The sequence below is a fragment of the Setaria italica genome, chromosome IV (genome assembly GCF_000263155.2).
Source record: "Setaria italica strain Yugu1 chromosome IV, Setaria_italica_v2.0, whole genome shotgun sequence".
Taxonomy (NCBI): domain Eukaryota; kingdom Viridiplantae; phylum Streptophyta; class Magnoliopsida; order Poales; family Poaceae; genus Setaria; species Setaria italica.
In genome coordinates, this window is record NC_028453.1 from 16,375,855 (window position 1) to 16,390,266 (window position 14,412).

Consider the following 14,412-nt stretch of genomic DNA (forward strand, 5'->3'; position numbering starts at 1 on the left):
GGCGGTGACGCAAGGGCGGCGGGGACGAGGGTCGGGACTAGGCTTGGTTGATGAGGAGGAAGGGAGGCCAGCGGGGACGAGGAGGAAGGGCGGCCGACGGTAACGCGGGGGGCGGCCAGGGAGGGTCCCCAAGTTAGTACCGGTAGGCTCCCCTTTAGTACCGGTTATTTGACCCGGTACTAAAGGTTTCCGTTTAGTACCGAAATAGCAATACCGGTTGTACAACTGGTACAAAAGAGGGGTTTGGACCAGTAAGGTGCATTCGCAAGCAATGATGTAATCCAGCTCAGAAAATAAGACAACCAACAATACAAAGCATGCTGCCCGAGCAATACAAGCAACCAACGGCTACGCTCCGCCTGGTTCTGCTCCTCCGCCAGGTCCCCTCGACCAATCACTCCCCTAGATTCGGAAGCACCGCACCGGCAGCATGGAGAGCGAGGAAGATGGTGAGGATAATCCCGTATCCGAACCCCGAATGTGCGATAATGGCGTGGCGTGGATCTATTTAGCTCTGGTAGTGCATTTTTTCAAAAAGGGAGTATATGAGTACATCTGTCATTTCTGGTGTAACCAATTTCTTATCAAGACATTCAGAAATCAGAACAACCGCCAGTCCTTGCGGGTACTGATTCTATTGTCTCACGGAAAACACAATTATTGTTTGATACACATACATTGCCAAGATGGAACACGAAATTGGGACGTAAATTCTGATCTTCGACATGTGACTATCATCTCACTAGTTTACAGAAACAAGCTGCGAATAATCGTTAGTTGAGACATAAACCCAAAACCTCAGGTTTCGAATGAATATCTTCTGACCACTATTGGTACTTGCCTCTGTAGGCCAATATTGTTTGCCTGTGTACTTGTGTAGAGTAGACGGTAACGACCGGTAACTGGGACACCAGTGTTTCTTTTATCCTTGGTCGGTACATGGTATAAACCAAAAGTTGAAAACTATACTTCCAACATTTCGTTAGCACAATAAGACAACACTCAGAAGTCAGAACACAAATAATACTATGGATTGCCCTAAAATAAAGAAATAAGACTATGGATTTGAGAAAAGGAATTTGACAAAAAAAAAACCCATCTAATTAACATTATGTTACGATCACCTTGGTGCAACTCTATGTTGTAGCACATCAAGAGAAACAAGAAGCTAACACTTCATTGTAACCAGTTAGAAATACAGAAAAAGGATCGATAAGCATAAACCTAACCAAATGGCACATTACATGACAACGATCTACATTGAGGCCTGAAAACCATCAGTTCCTTCGGGAGTACCTAACACAGCAACGAAGCCTAGTCCCCACAGCTTGGTCAGGCGGACAGCAACAGCTAAGCTCATCTCCATTGAGGGAAGTTAGGAAAGCCTGGTTGACTGCAGGTGTTGAACGAGCCAGCAGCATTTGGCGGGCTTCCATGCCCACCAGAGGATTCAGTACCCCTGGACGGAGGACTGCTAGCAGTAGGAAACCCACCGAAAATAGGTTTCTCAGGTGCTGATCCAGGGTCCAGCTCCAATTTCCCACCAGCCAGAAAGCTTCCAATGACCACCTGAACAGCAGGATAACAAAATCACAATCCATTAGGAGACTTAAAAAGGTTCTCAATCTTCATGGAGTGACCACAAAAAAACAGCTATACAATAAGGCCAATTGCAAAAGTGGAAAAAAGGAAACCATACATGAAACCATTTTCCTTTTATGAAATTGTGTGGTAGAGATGATAGTATTTCAGAGGAAGTTATTTGTGACGAAGCAGAGAATGACTTTCAAAAACAAGCAGACGAAGGTTTGGAAACATGGGAGATAATTGTACTTTGTAAAGATCTTAATTAGAGCTATCTAAGCATGTGCAGCCAGAGAAAAAGGGCAACCTGAACTGGCGAAGCTGCAGTTAGAGGTCCTGCTACTGCACCACCTAAAACACGCCCATCAGGACCAGCAAGAGAAGCACTAAGTCCACCTGTTCGACTGCTCATCCCAGCACATTCTGACAGCAGATATGAACCAGCTAAAGAGAGAATCTCAAAACGTCCCTGCATATTGGACACAAGAAACCGTGAAAAATCAATGCAAGTCTGTAAGTTAATTGCTTCCAGAACTGCAAAACAATGTGGCCCTTCTAGAGATGTGTGGTAATGAAAATAATTACATTCCCTTCCTCTCCTATGTTCCATGCATTGTACTTTTCTTTCTATCTCAGTAAATTCTGGTGGCATAACTGGGATACAGTTTTAAAGATATACCAGAAGGATATTTAAACTGAACAGAGATGAAGTTAGAAGAATCTACAAACCTCGTAAGTTACTGTTCCACCAGAAGAATCTCCTTGACGCAGGGTCACATTGGATACAGCACCATTGGCTGTGAGGATACAAACTGCCCATCCATTCCCAGAAAATGACATTGCTCTTGATGCTATATCCTGAAATAATGAATTCTTCTTTAGAAGGTTACCAGGGAAGAACAATATGACAAAATGAAAAGAAAAATTGGAAAAGTAAAGGGCTGAGGAACATGTGAAGCATTCTGTTACGGGCTAGGTTGGAGTTAAGGGTGTAAACAGTGTAGGAATTCTCGGCCACTGCCTAGATTCTGTGGTTGTTTTAGGTCAGTCATCGTTTCTTGGTCCAGTAGTGCGCAGCGCACATGTTGTAAACTTTTATGACATGTGGTGTTGTGTTGAGTCTATTTGTTTTCATCTTGTTTCTTCTATAATGAAATGATATGCAGCTCTCCTAAGTATTTGAGGGAAAAATCAGAGTTGGAGACTACGGCAGAGGATAAGGTCCCTAACAACGGCTCACTATGGGAAGGGTGGTGAAGAGAGATGGTTGTGAGCCAAGATGTCCTCATAATTCGGCTTCTTGCCTGCCCTTTATTATGTCTTCATAAATAGAGAGCAGTTTCATATTTAAAAATAAGCAGATAACAGATAGGCAAATATCTTCAAAGGAATCTACTCGCTCTCAATAACTTCCTTATCTGTTAGTAATTTCTTGGCAAGCCAATACAGTCAAGCCAATACCTAATGCTGACCCACATAATACAGAAACAAAAATATGTATGACCGCACTAAGTTCTCATGAAAAAAACACATGTAAAATGAGGGCAACAAAAAGGAGCTTCAAGCAAGGAAAAAAATAAATATGAAATTTACAATGTAGAAACAAATTGAAGATAAAGTATAAATAAATTATAGGACAAAAGCAACATAAAATACTATCAATATGATTGAAACTAAATGATTGTCACAAGACAAATCCGTTATTGCACTTTAGAAAATATGAGTTCAAGTAAATGATGAAGGCAAAGCATTCTGCTCCTTATTTAGCAGACTCTAACAGAATAGCACAAACCTTACAAAGAAATTGACTAGTAATAAAGCTAACTAGAGTATCTCAATAGCTCGGGCAAAGACCACAAACTATATTCTTGTTTGAATAAGCCTAAGTATTTAATGATTTGCCAGCATGAAATACTCAAGATATAGGTCAAGTCCCTGCTATGGCATGACATATGGTGTACATGAAAACAGAGCAGCATGTGCAAGCATAAAAAATATTTTCGGGGGCAGAGTAAATATTTTCTACAAAGAGCAAGACAAACGCATAATTGTACTAGGTAACGGAACATATAAATAAAAGATGCAACTTATGGTACCATAGTAGCTAGTGTGGAAGACACAAGGGCAACTCTCAATAAAGGGAGGGAGGGGGGGGGGGGAGAGAGAGAGAGAGAGACAGAGAGAGAGAGATCATCAGCAGATTAATAAGGCCAGTCTCAGTGGGAGTTCCATGGAGGGTTTCATGGGCATTAAATTCTACACCACATCAGCAATTTTGACGACTTGGCAAGATCTTTATGAGGAGAAAGAAGGGAGAGTTTTATCATATATGAGAGGAGTTTCATCCCCATGGCACTCAACAGGCACAGTTACCTAGTTCCCAGTATTGGTAATAGTGCAATGAAACTGTGTAGCCTAATTCACATAGCCATAGAACAGACAATAACGGTTGAAATGCCATAAATAAATGATGCAAGTAAACATATCTCGCACAGATTCTGACATTAATAGATGAAAAACTCCTAAGAATGCATCAGGACAGGTAGGAGCATCAAAAGCATTGGACAGTGTACCTCTCCAGCTTGGACTGTGAAAACATGAGGTTTCAATCCAGCCCAGCCTGGTCCTGTGAAAACAAAAAAAAAATCAGGAAAGACTATTTAATCATACTGCCACAAACTGTATTAATATGCATAAACCTCAAGATACTACAATTAAGTGTTAAGCAAAATATCCACAGGTACACTTTTGGAGGGATCGGAACAGAAATAACTGCATAATGAATTGAATGCATGAGAAGTTCAAAGTGGAAGGTGCAATTACAAACGCCAACTATCATTTACTAAAGCTCTTAACAAAAGATTTAGCATGGATAAATAGTTCCATTCATTCCAACTGGGTAAAGTAATCACAAATAGTGCATTATTGCTGTACATCAAATCTGAAACTTGAACCTTAATGTCATTACATCAATGCAAGCCAATAGGTGATTGATCACATCTAAGAGTATAAAAGGTCAGATTCACACAGGAAACGAAAAAAAGCTAATAACCCACATAGTTACAATTACTGCAAAGCAGTAAAAATATTGAAGTAAACTTTCAGACATGTCAGGGCAAATTTTTACCAATGACTCCAGTTCAAGTCTACTCCTAGGTAACAATCCTGATTGCTGAACAAAGTTCATCTAAGTTGTTGCTTCAAAAAAAAAGTTCATCTAAGTTTCTCCTAAGTAGGGAAGGACCAGAGCTCATTTATGTTCAATTCTTGCCATTTATTTTCTGAAAGAAATCTCTAGCAAGCATATAAAGCAAGGGCATGAAGGTCATTATCACCAAGTATACCATTCCCTGCCCACAACTCCACTGCCCCTGAGTGCCACTGCTGATGCCAGCACGACAGCAAAAAAATGAATGAATGAATAAATAAATACTAAACTCTGATGCACTTTTTGCCCATACTGCAGTACCACTGTCCACTGGATATACGTGTATCTGAAGTTCCGAATTGAAATACGATGAAACCCAACATTGCCTCCTTGCCCATTTTGCTACTGCTACTTGCTCAAGAACATTACCTGGCGCTGCCGCCTGCGGCTGCTGCTTCTTGTTAGTGGAGCCCAGCGGCCGGCCCCTCTTCTTGGCAGATGAAGCATCTGACGCCGGCAGCGGCGGCGCCGCCGCTGGAGACGCCTGGGGACTCACCACAGCGCCACCCTGCGGGCTTGGAGCGAAGCCGGGAGGAAGCGTGGGTGACGCGCCAGAGTTAGTGCCAGCACCAGCTGGGGCAGGAACTGGTGGCGGGGACGGGGGCACGACAGCCAGCGGCACGGCGCTGTCGGCGGGGCCATACTTGCGCGGGCGCCCGCGCTTGCGCTTGAGAGGCTCAGCGCTAGCGGGGGAGTGGGCGGGCGCCGCCGGCGCAGCGGCATTGCTGGCCGCCGGCTGCTGGTAGAACGGCGGAATGGCGGGTTTCCTGTAGACGGCGGCGCCGTTGTGGTTGTAGAGGAGCGCCCCGGAGCCGTGCGGCTGCAGCGGGCCCTTCTGCACTCCGGCGGCGTACGCCGCTTCGCCCGTCGCCGCCGACGACGACATGGCTCCCCCCTCGCAAGCACACAGCACGAGCAGAGCAGCAAAGAAAAGGTTCCTCCTTTCGATCTCGCCGGCAGCCAAGCACCCGCAAGATTCACCGGCCTAGACCGCAAGCTCGATTGCCATCAGTTCGGAAAATCCAAGCCGCAGTGTCCCGACGAGGAATTCGGCGAGATCAAGAAGCGTACTGTACTGGAGACAGAAGAGAGTGTACTTACTCGCAAGTGAACACCAGAAGTCCAGAAGAACAACCTCGAGGTACAAAATCCCCCTTGTTTTCTTGTTTTCACTTTTCCTTCTCTTTTCTCTGACAAGATTCGGAATTTCACCGTAGCATGGAAGAAAACCCCCAAATAAATATACGAAATCTTCACAGGGACGAATTTCCCCTACGAAATACGGCGGAGAAAACCAAAAACCCAAGATAAACCCTAAAAATACACTCGAATAAAGCGGAGAAATTATCGATCACCGCGGTAAGGGGCCACCAAATTCCCCAGATTTTTTCAAATCCTCGCCTCGAAATCCCCCCGCCCCTGGCAAATTTCTTGACCCAAATGGAGGAAAAAAAAGCTGCTGCAATCTACGGAGAGAAGAAAATGCCCGAAGCCCCCCAATTAATAGAGGGGAAGGGAGTGGGGAGCGAGTGCTTTTCCTTGAGAGGCCCTGGAAATACGCGGAATTCGCGGCGGTTACCTTCTTTTGCCAAAATTTCCAGGCTCTTACTTCAGGTACCGCGAATTTCAGGGTAACCGAGGGGGTTACTGTAAAGCTGGTACGTGAGATATTTACCTTTTGGTCAGCGTTCTCATGAACTGACGTGTGGGTCTCTTTTTATTTTTATTCGAGGAAAACCTTTTTTTTTCCGCGTGGAGTTCACATGATGCGGTCATGTCATTTTTCGGAAACTATTTATTGCTCCGCCTAGCTGTTACATTTTCACGTGTACCCTGTATTCTGCGGCACTAATTATGCGTTTGGTTTTGGGACCATGCGGGTTGGGTTGGAGCCAACCCAGTTTTCTGGGTTGGAGTGAACCTAGTTCTTGTTTGGTTGCAGGGATGGGTTGGACCCAGTTTTTTGTTTGATTATGGGATAAAGTGGGTTGGAGTGGTTCCATCTCTTGTTTGGTTGGAGGATGAGGGTTTGACAATGAATAAGCTCACCTTCTTGGTGAGATTACCCTAGCTGCCATAATTCATCAACAATATAGACATCAACCTGCTACTGCTCACATTCTAGCACTGTTATTCTCTTGTGAAAAATTGTCGTTAATATTAAAACATGGTACTGCTTAATTTAAAAATAATATAATATCAGGGGCTTCTTAACAGGATTTGATGCTCATTTGCTTTCTGCTTATAAACACATAGGATATAAATCATCTGAAAAGAAGAAAGATATTCCAAATGATGGATGAAAATAACAACATATACCAAGTTCAAGCCTTACATACATACACCAAAAGTTCATCAATCTTGAGCAACGTCAATGGCCAGTTCAAGCCTTACATATATCAAGTTCAAGGCAATACAATATCAGCCATCAAGTTGAAGCTTACATAATATAAATTCAGAGCTTAGACACTAATTCATGATCAAGTTTTAACAAAAGAAACATCCTACTCATTGAAATCACTCTTACATTCCAGGATTTCAATCTCACATATCTAGTGTAATCATGCAGTTTTCTTCATCAAAGAGGGCACCACTCAACTTCTTCAATCTATTTATCTTTGCATACCTTTTCTGCCATGTTTTCAAATGATTCTTAACTTGCTCACCAGTGATCCTTGTGGTGAACTTCTCATTGATAACCCTAGCACAACCATTAAAAAGGTGCTTCTTAAATCCCTTTGATGTCTTCAAACCAGCAGCCACCAAATCATTTAGGTGAGAGAGCATTAAAGCAGACATTGCTGATGTCCACGTAGCATGCCCACTAGTCCCACCACACCCTTCAGCTACTTCCTCCATGGTTCTGCCACACAAAAACACAAGCAGCACGAAAATGTATCCAAAATCAGCACCAAGATGTATCCACAATGTATGTTATCACCAGTTAAAAAACAGCACCAACATGTATCCACAATGTACATTATGACCAATACAAAATCAGCACCAACATGTAGCCAAAATACACATTACCATCACAAATTACATAAAATTCAGCAAGGAACATGTTCATACAAATATTATTCAACATCAACAAAGAAAGGTTTAATATGTTATACAACCGAAAGAAATTCAAGTTTGATACAAATATTAGTTAACATTGTTGTTTTGACGGTCTGCCCACATCTGATCTGCTATTTGCTGCCTGAAATTAACCATGGCAGCATGCTCATGTGCTTGGCCAATGCGTGTGGAAGCATGGTTGTAGGTTGCCCAATTAGTATCCTCTGTGAAGAACTCATCACGCCCATCTTGTATGACCCAATTGTGAATAATGCAACAAGCACAAACAATATCTACTTGTGTTGGAAAAGGAAAGAATGGTGTAGCATCATCAAGAATTTTGAATCTCCTCTTTAGTGCCCCAAATGCTCTCTCTACTGTGACACGTAGTGATGAGTGCCTAAGGTTGAACAATTCCTTCTCATTTTGCACTGGATTACTTCCCCATTCGTTTAAGTGGTACCAAACTCCACGAAAGGGGGGCAAAAATCCTGGTTTGGCTCCATATCCAGCATCGACTAGGTAGAATTTTCCTATCATTTGATATACAGTTTGGTCATAATACTATAGACTGAAATGTGTATATAAAAGTTGAGAGTTTACTACTCTATTACCTTGTGGGACACGAAGGCCATTCTCACGTTCTAAAGCATCACGTAAAACTAGAGCATCATGTGCAGCCCCTTCCCAACCAGCCAACACATAGGTGAACTGTAGATCAAAATCTACAGCTGCCATTACATTTTGTGTGCAAAAGGATTTCCTACCGCGAAAGGCATGCTCAATATTCTTAGGAACAGATGCTCTCACATGAGTACCATCAATAGCTCCAATACAGTCCTAATTTTTTCAAAAAGGTAAAAATTAGGGACCATATGATGTTAGATTAATAGAAAAGTCAAAACAAAACAGGGATAAGCCTCACACCTTAAAGTAAGGATCCCATCTGTTGTCCCCTGCAATTTTGCTTGGAGTGTCCAAAGACGGGGGCCTAATTAGTTCCCCTCGCAGCTCTCCAATAGCACGGAGTACTTTGTTGAAATAGCGGCTAACTGTTTCCCCCGATCTATCAAAATTAGTTCCAACTAACCTATTCCTAAGGTTATGTCCCACTGTATTTAGAAACATACCCACCTGCTGCTCAACACACAAGTGACATGTATCTTGAAGCAAACCACGTTCTCTAAAAAGATTGCAAAATCGAAAAAACTTGCCTCTATTCAGTCTTAACATGTTCAAGCAAGTTGTGTCATCCTTCCAAATTTTATTATTTAGATAATCTACTCTCATCCTATCCCTTGCCTCCATAGGCCCATAGGTAATACCAACCCTTCTGGCACATCGTTTACGTTTTCTAGATTGAATAATCACCGCCATCATTGACAACAACATGTATGCAGTAGTAGCACAAGTTACAATCTTGGTCCTCTTATCCATCTACAATACAACAATAAAAGAAACACTTGTTCTTAGAGGCAATTGAACCAGGATGTCATGCTACTGGACTATTTATTCAATTCAATCAATAATACTATCAACCAGTACCATTCAAGTCAATTCAATAAATATGAACCAACATAAATATGGTGGTGCACGGTTTCAACCTTTGAGAGAAGGAGACGCGGCGCCGGCGGATGGTACGGGCGGCGACGCTTGGCAGATCCGGCGCTTGGCTCCGGTGGCGAAGCTTCACAGGGGCGGCAGCAAGCTAGGGGCGCGGCGCGTCGGTCAGGGGCCGCGTCGGTCAGGGGCGGCGTCGGTCAGGGGGCGGCGTCGGTCAGGGGGCCGCCCGCCACGGACGGCAGCGGACGGCGCCGGTCACGGGCCGCCGCCCGCCACGGACGGCAGCGGACGGCGCCGGTCAGGGGCCGCCGCCCGCCACGGAGGACAGGGGACCGGCGCCGGCCCGTGACCGCTCCGCTCCGTGCCCGCCAAGGACGCCAGGGGAGCGGCGCCGGAAGGGGACGGGGGCGCGGCGGCGGAAGGGGTCGGCGGCGCGGCGGCAGAAGGGGTCGGCGGCGCGGCGGCTGAAGGGGTCGGGGGCGGATCTGAGGGGCGGCGGAGCGGATGAGTCCCCGGCGGTGGATCTCAGGGACGGCGGCGGCTGAGGACGTCAGGGCGCGGCGGCGGACGTCACGGGCGCGACGGACGTCACGGCTGGAGGTGGATCTGAAGGGCGGCGACGGTCAGGGGCGGCGGAGGGCTGGGCATCCCCGATTTTCAGGGGCGGCGGCGGCGAGTTCAAGGGAGAAGGTGAGGGGAAGAGCGGGCGGTGGATGGGGGCTGGCGCGGCGTCTGCTACGGGCGGCGGCGAAGGTGGGTGAGGCGGCGGATGGGGGCGCCAGCGGAGGAGGTCAGGGCGGCGGGGTTGGAGCCGGGCGGTGCTCTGGCGTTGGGCTCGGGGGTGAGAGGAGGTGCGGTGAGAGGAGACACGTGAGAAGATCTGGGTCGAAATGATCCGTTGCTTTTGGAGGAATCCCTTGGACCCGGATCTAATGGGAATATTCCCATGTGGGTTCGACCCAACCCAGTTCTCTTTTGAACCAAACGTGGGACGAAGGAGGTCCGACCCGTTCCGACCCGTTCCGACCCAGTAACCAAACACACAGTAATTATGCGGCTTTTGGTGGGCCCGTTTGTCAGTGTCCGCCAGGGACAAAGAGGCGTCAACAGATGAAACACCTGGAGCAAGCTTCCGGCTCCAGTGCAATCATAATTTTCTTTTCCTTTATATGTTTTGCAAGGAGCGTGATTGTGAATTTTCAATTTACCTTCCTATTATACATAGGGTTAACATGACTTGCATTTTCTTCCTATATTTTTGTTTCAGCATGCCATACGCCTGCGTATGCAGAACTTGAATACATGAATATTGGAACGAATTTTTATTTCTACAAGCTGCTTGGTTGCCAGCGGCATCCCCCGTGCCATGAGTTTGGTAGCCTAGCTAATAAAGACCCCTTCTTGGTCGTTTGCTCACGTTTGACTGCCACAGCTTTTTGCAGTTGTATTTGACGCCATAACAAAGACGGAGTCGCATGTGGTGTGGCTACCGTAAGCCAGCAACCAAGTAGCCTCACGTCATCTTTAGTGCAGTTATGCACAACTTGAAAACACCGTTGGAAAAGACACACAACACAAGTATTTAATTCTCACTAGATCTTAATTGAAGTTTTGTTTCTACATGGTTCACTACCATTACCTTATGCTCCTACAAGTGTAGTTATGTGCAACTTGAATCTATGTATAAAAAAATTCGCAAAAATGTATGGAAAACTTTTGAATGAAGAACCATTAAAAGTACTGTACTTTTACTACACCCTTATAGGAGTTTTGTTGCTCGCCATTTCTAGATCTATTTTGACCATATGCGCAAGTGAAGCTACGTGCAACTTGAATACATGTCCAAAAGATAGTTGAGATAACAAATCTTACAAAGCAACTTTTAACTAAGCCTTACCAGTAGATTTTTCTTTTCAGGCAACCACCGTTGGCTTCAGGCCATACGGTGAAGTGCAGTTATGCGCAACATGGATAGATGTTGGAAAATATAATTACATAGCTATTAATTTTTGACTAAAACCTAACCAATGTGTTGTTCCCCATGGTTTACGCTGACGCCGCCTTAGAGCATCTCCAACAAATTACTCATCTCATGCTCAATATAAAAAAATACTACCATTTTAGTGATAATCTTGCTCCAGCAGATTATCAAGCCTTTTCCCATTATCAAAAAATTTTATTGGCAATCACCAACAACCAACCTCTTCTCACTCAAATAAAGGGGAAGGAAGATTCGTCCCTTTCCAACGATATTTGTGACGCGAACATTTCATGATCTGACCACCTGTAACGACCTAGAAATTAAAGTGTCACCAATGGTGTATAGTTCATAAGAAATTTGAATTCATTGTTTTTATGATTGGTAGTCTATGAACTAATAGATTTTGCTTTTGAGCAAAATACACTTTGTATGTTAGAAAGTGTAAAAGGTGTACATGTTGACCGGGTGTTTTAAGGAGGGGCAAACGTTGACATTTTGATCCATAGCTCGTATAGAAAATCAGTGACCGTGGATGCGTAGATCTTTTCGAAAGCAATCCGTTTAACTACTCACATGTAGTATTCGGATTTATGATCATGAAGTTTTGTGCAATCGAAGAATGAATGGATGAGATGAAATAAGAAAAATAGAGGAGGGCATACCTCCACCCCCTTCTGGTCGACACCAGCCCCGCCCCTTTTCCTCCTCCTCACGACCCCTCCCCCACTACGCTTCCTGCTCTCTCCATGGCTCCCTTCCCCCTCTAGATCTCCTCCATTGCAGCAAGGATCGAGAAGAGAAGGAGTAAGATGGATTGAAGAGGAAGAGAGGATCGAGAAGATATGCTAGATCGGTGTTTTCCCCAACCTCCCCTTGCGGATTTTCATGGGAAAGCCTTGGGTAAGAATGGAATCCATCTCCTTCCCCTGTAATTAAGTGTTTTTGGAGGTTTTGGCTATGCGAGATTAAAGGATTAGAGGTTGGATTGGAGTTTAACTTCATTTTCTAGTTGCAGTTTCCTGGCAGATTTGATAGTTTGTCTAGGGTACGAGTATTAGATATGTTAGGTACGGAATAGGAAGTTGTGGAGGATTTCCTACGCTTTCCAGATTGTATTTAATTGCAACTTTTGGTGGAGTAGAACTCGACCGGATTATTATGACCATTCATGTTTGCATGGCATATCAAGTCTGGTCTGTTCATTGGTGCTTTTTCACATGATAAATGGTTGAATAGACTTTTTAACTATGGAGACTTTTGTAGAGGGATAAAAGTTCTTCCTGTGAGCAAAATTTCATAAATTTTGGTTGCATAGTTTTAGGAGATATGAATTTTTATATGTTGCTACCTGGGCTGTTAGGCAGATTCAGAAGTGCTATTTTGAGTTGTGATTTAGGTGACCTTAGAAGCCTGATAAAATTATAGTTTTGCTACCAAAGTTTTAGTTTATTCTTTAAAGTTTCCAAATATATATTTATTTGGTACCTAATCTGTTGTATAAAAATAGGTACATAAAAGACAAGCATTGCTGCTCTTCATCAATGATGGTGACAAGGAATGTAGTTTGTCTAGTCTTATTCATATTGGGTCTTGGACATATGAGCACTCTATATTTCTATATGAGAATGCCATTTCGATTTGTTGTGCTGATATACATAGGTGGTTTAGCAGGTGGTGTTGCTACAAGACTCGTACATCTACATGGTCGGTAAAGATAAGTGAACGTAGTTGTTGCATTGCTACAACTTTAATATTTATTTTTACTACCTCCACTTATAAAATGCAGTGCATATAATTATATGTGATAATCTGAAATGTACATTTATGTGGTAATCTAAAATATATACGTGATGTTTATAAGTTTGAGAAGAGAATGAATATGTTATTCTAATATAGCTATACAATTAGTATATAGCTTTTTTACTTTAACATGGATGAATAGATGAATGAATTGTTCAATGGATGAGGAATTTTGAAAATGTGGGGGCTAAAAGTATATTTACATATAGCACATATACGTGGTGATTTATTCTATGATATATTTTTTCCTACTGTACTGAAGTCTATGGAATCCTTAGTGGTTTCGTAGCTGACGGGTCCATTTTAGAGGAATGTGATCTTGGTGAGGTATTTATGCTACTTTATGTCTCCTAGTGCTAACATGCGCGATTCAAATGAAGTTTGGGTTATGAGTAAGGTCAGAAGTAGTTTTCAGAAGTCTTTAGGTATATGTGTTCAAACTTGAGAATTAAGTTTCGAGTTGACTAGCTCTATTTTAGAAGTTCCTTTTTAATATAATATACATGATTTGGGCTTAGATTATGGATTTGGTACTTTACTCCATATTTAAAATGATAATACTTACATTCTATCATATACCTGCTAAAATGGGTGGCCCATAGATAACATGATATAGAGAATGATTTTGCTGGTACTTGGCATACATGAGATTCTATCATTCAATCATGGTTGATACTATTTATGTGGAATAAGCTCTTTGTGCATCTCTCCGTATATATTATCATGGCTTGTTCTCTTATCATTATGGAGTATGTGGTATTTTGATTTTGGAGATGGCATTTATCTTGTGGCATTCCATCACATTGCATTGCATTTCATTGCATTGCATGTCATTTGGAATTATGTCGCGAACCTATGATTGCGACCGTACCGGTATAACATCGTTTATTGGGCATAACGATGCAATTGGGTATGAAGGTACGAGTTCATATGCATGCATATGCATATAGCATCGTTTATTGTGTGTAGCGATACAGCTTCGTACCTTGATGGGTGTGAAGGTTCATGTGCATTGATATGCACTTCTGAATGTTTTGGATATGATAAAGTTACCTTGTGCTGATATACACTGTGATATGACTTATAGGATTTTGGATATAACGTATGTGAGCTTCTTGTCATTCACATATTTTTTATATATGGATATTTGAATATTGGTGTGATAAAGTTGCAATGAAACTACCATCATGTCATGCATATGCGTCCCTTGTCAGTT

The 14,412-nt window shown here is 43.2% G+C and overlaps 2 protein-coding genes across 2 annotated transcripts; both read right to left on the bottom strand.

Moving 5' to 3' along the window:
• Window positions 1-945: 945 nt before the first annotated feature.
• On the bottom strand, window positions 946-6,276 carry LOC101752988 (AT-hook motif nuclear-localized protein 10). Its single transcript, XM_004965295.2, has 6 exons — window positions 5,894-6,276; window positions 5,162-5,777; window positions 4,158-4,210; window positions 2,314-2,442; window positions 1,892-2,053; window positions 946-1,569 (listed from the first exon to the last, which is right to left on the bottom strand). Exons 2-6 carry the CDS (start codon window positions 5,676-5,678, stop codon window positions 1,357-1,359), a joined length of 1,074 nt encoding a protein of 357 aa, XP_004965352.1. The 5' UTR covers window positions 5,679-5,777; window positions 5,894-6,276; the 3' UTR covers window positions 946-1,356.
• Window positions 6,277-7,847: 1,571 nt separating this feature from the next.
• Window positions 7,848-9,617, bottom strand: LOC101753942 (putative nuclease HARBI1). The gene is made up of 4 exons (XM_022825778.1): window positions 9,457-9,617; window positions 8,780-9,289; window positions 8,467-8,692; window positions 7,848-8,385 (listed from the first exon to the last, which is right to left on the bottom strand). The coding sequence occupies exons 2-4, from the start codon at window positions 9,287-9,289 to the stop codon at window positions 7,940-7,942; spliced, it is 1,182 nt and encodes a 393-aa protein (XP_022681513.1). The 5' UTR covers window positions 9,457-9,617; the 3' UTR covers window positions 7,848-7,939.
• Window positions 9,618-14,412: the final 4,795 nt, after the last annotated feature.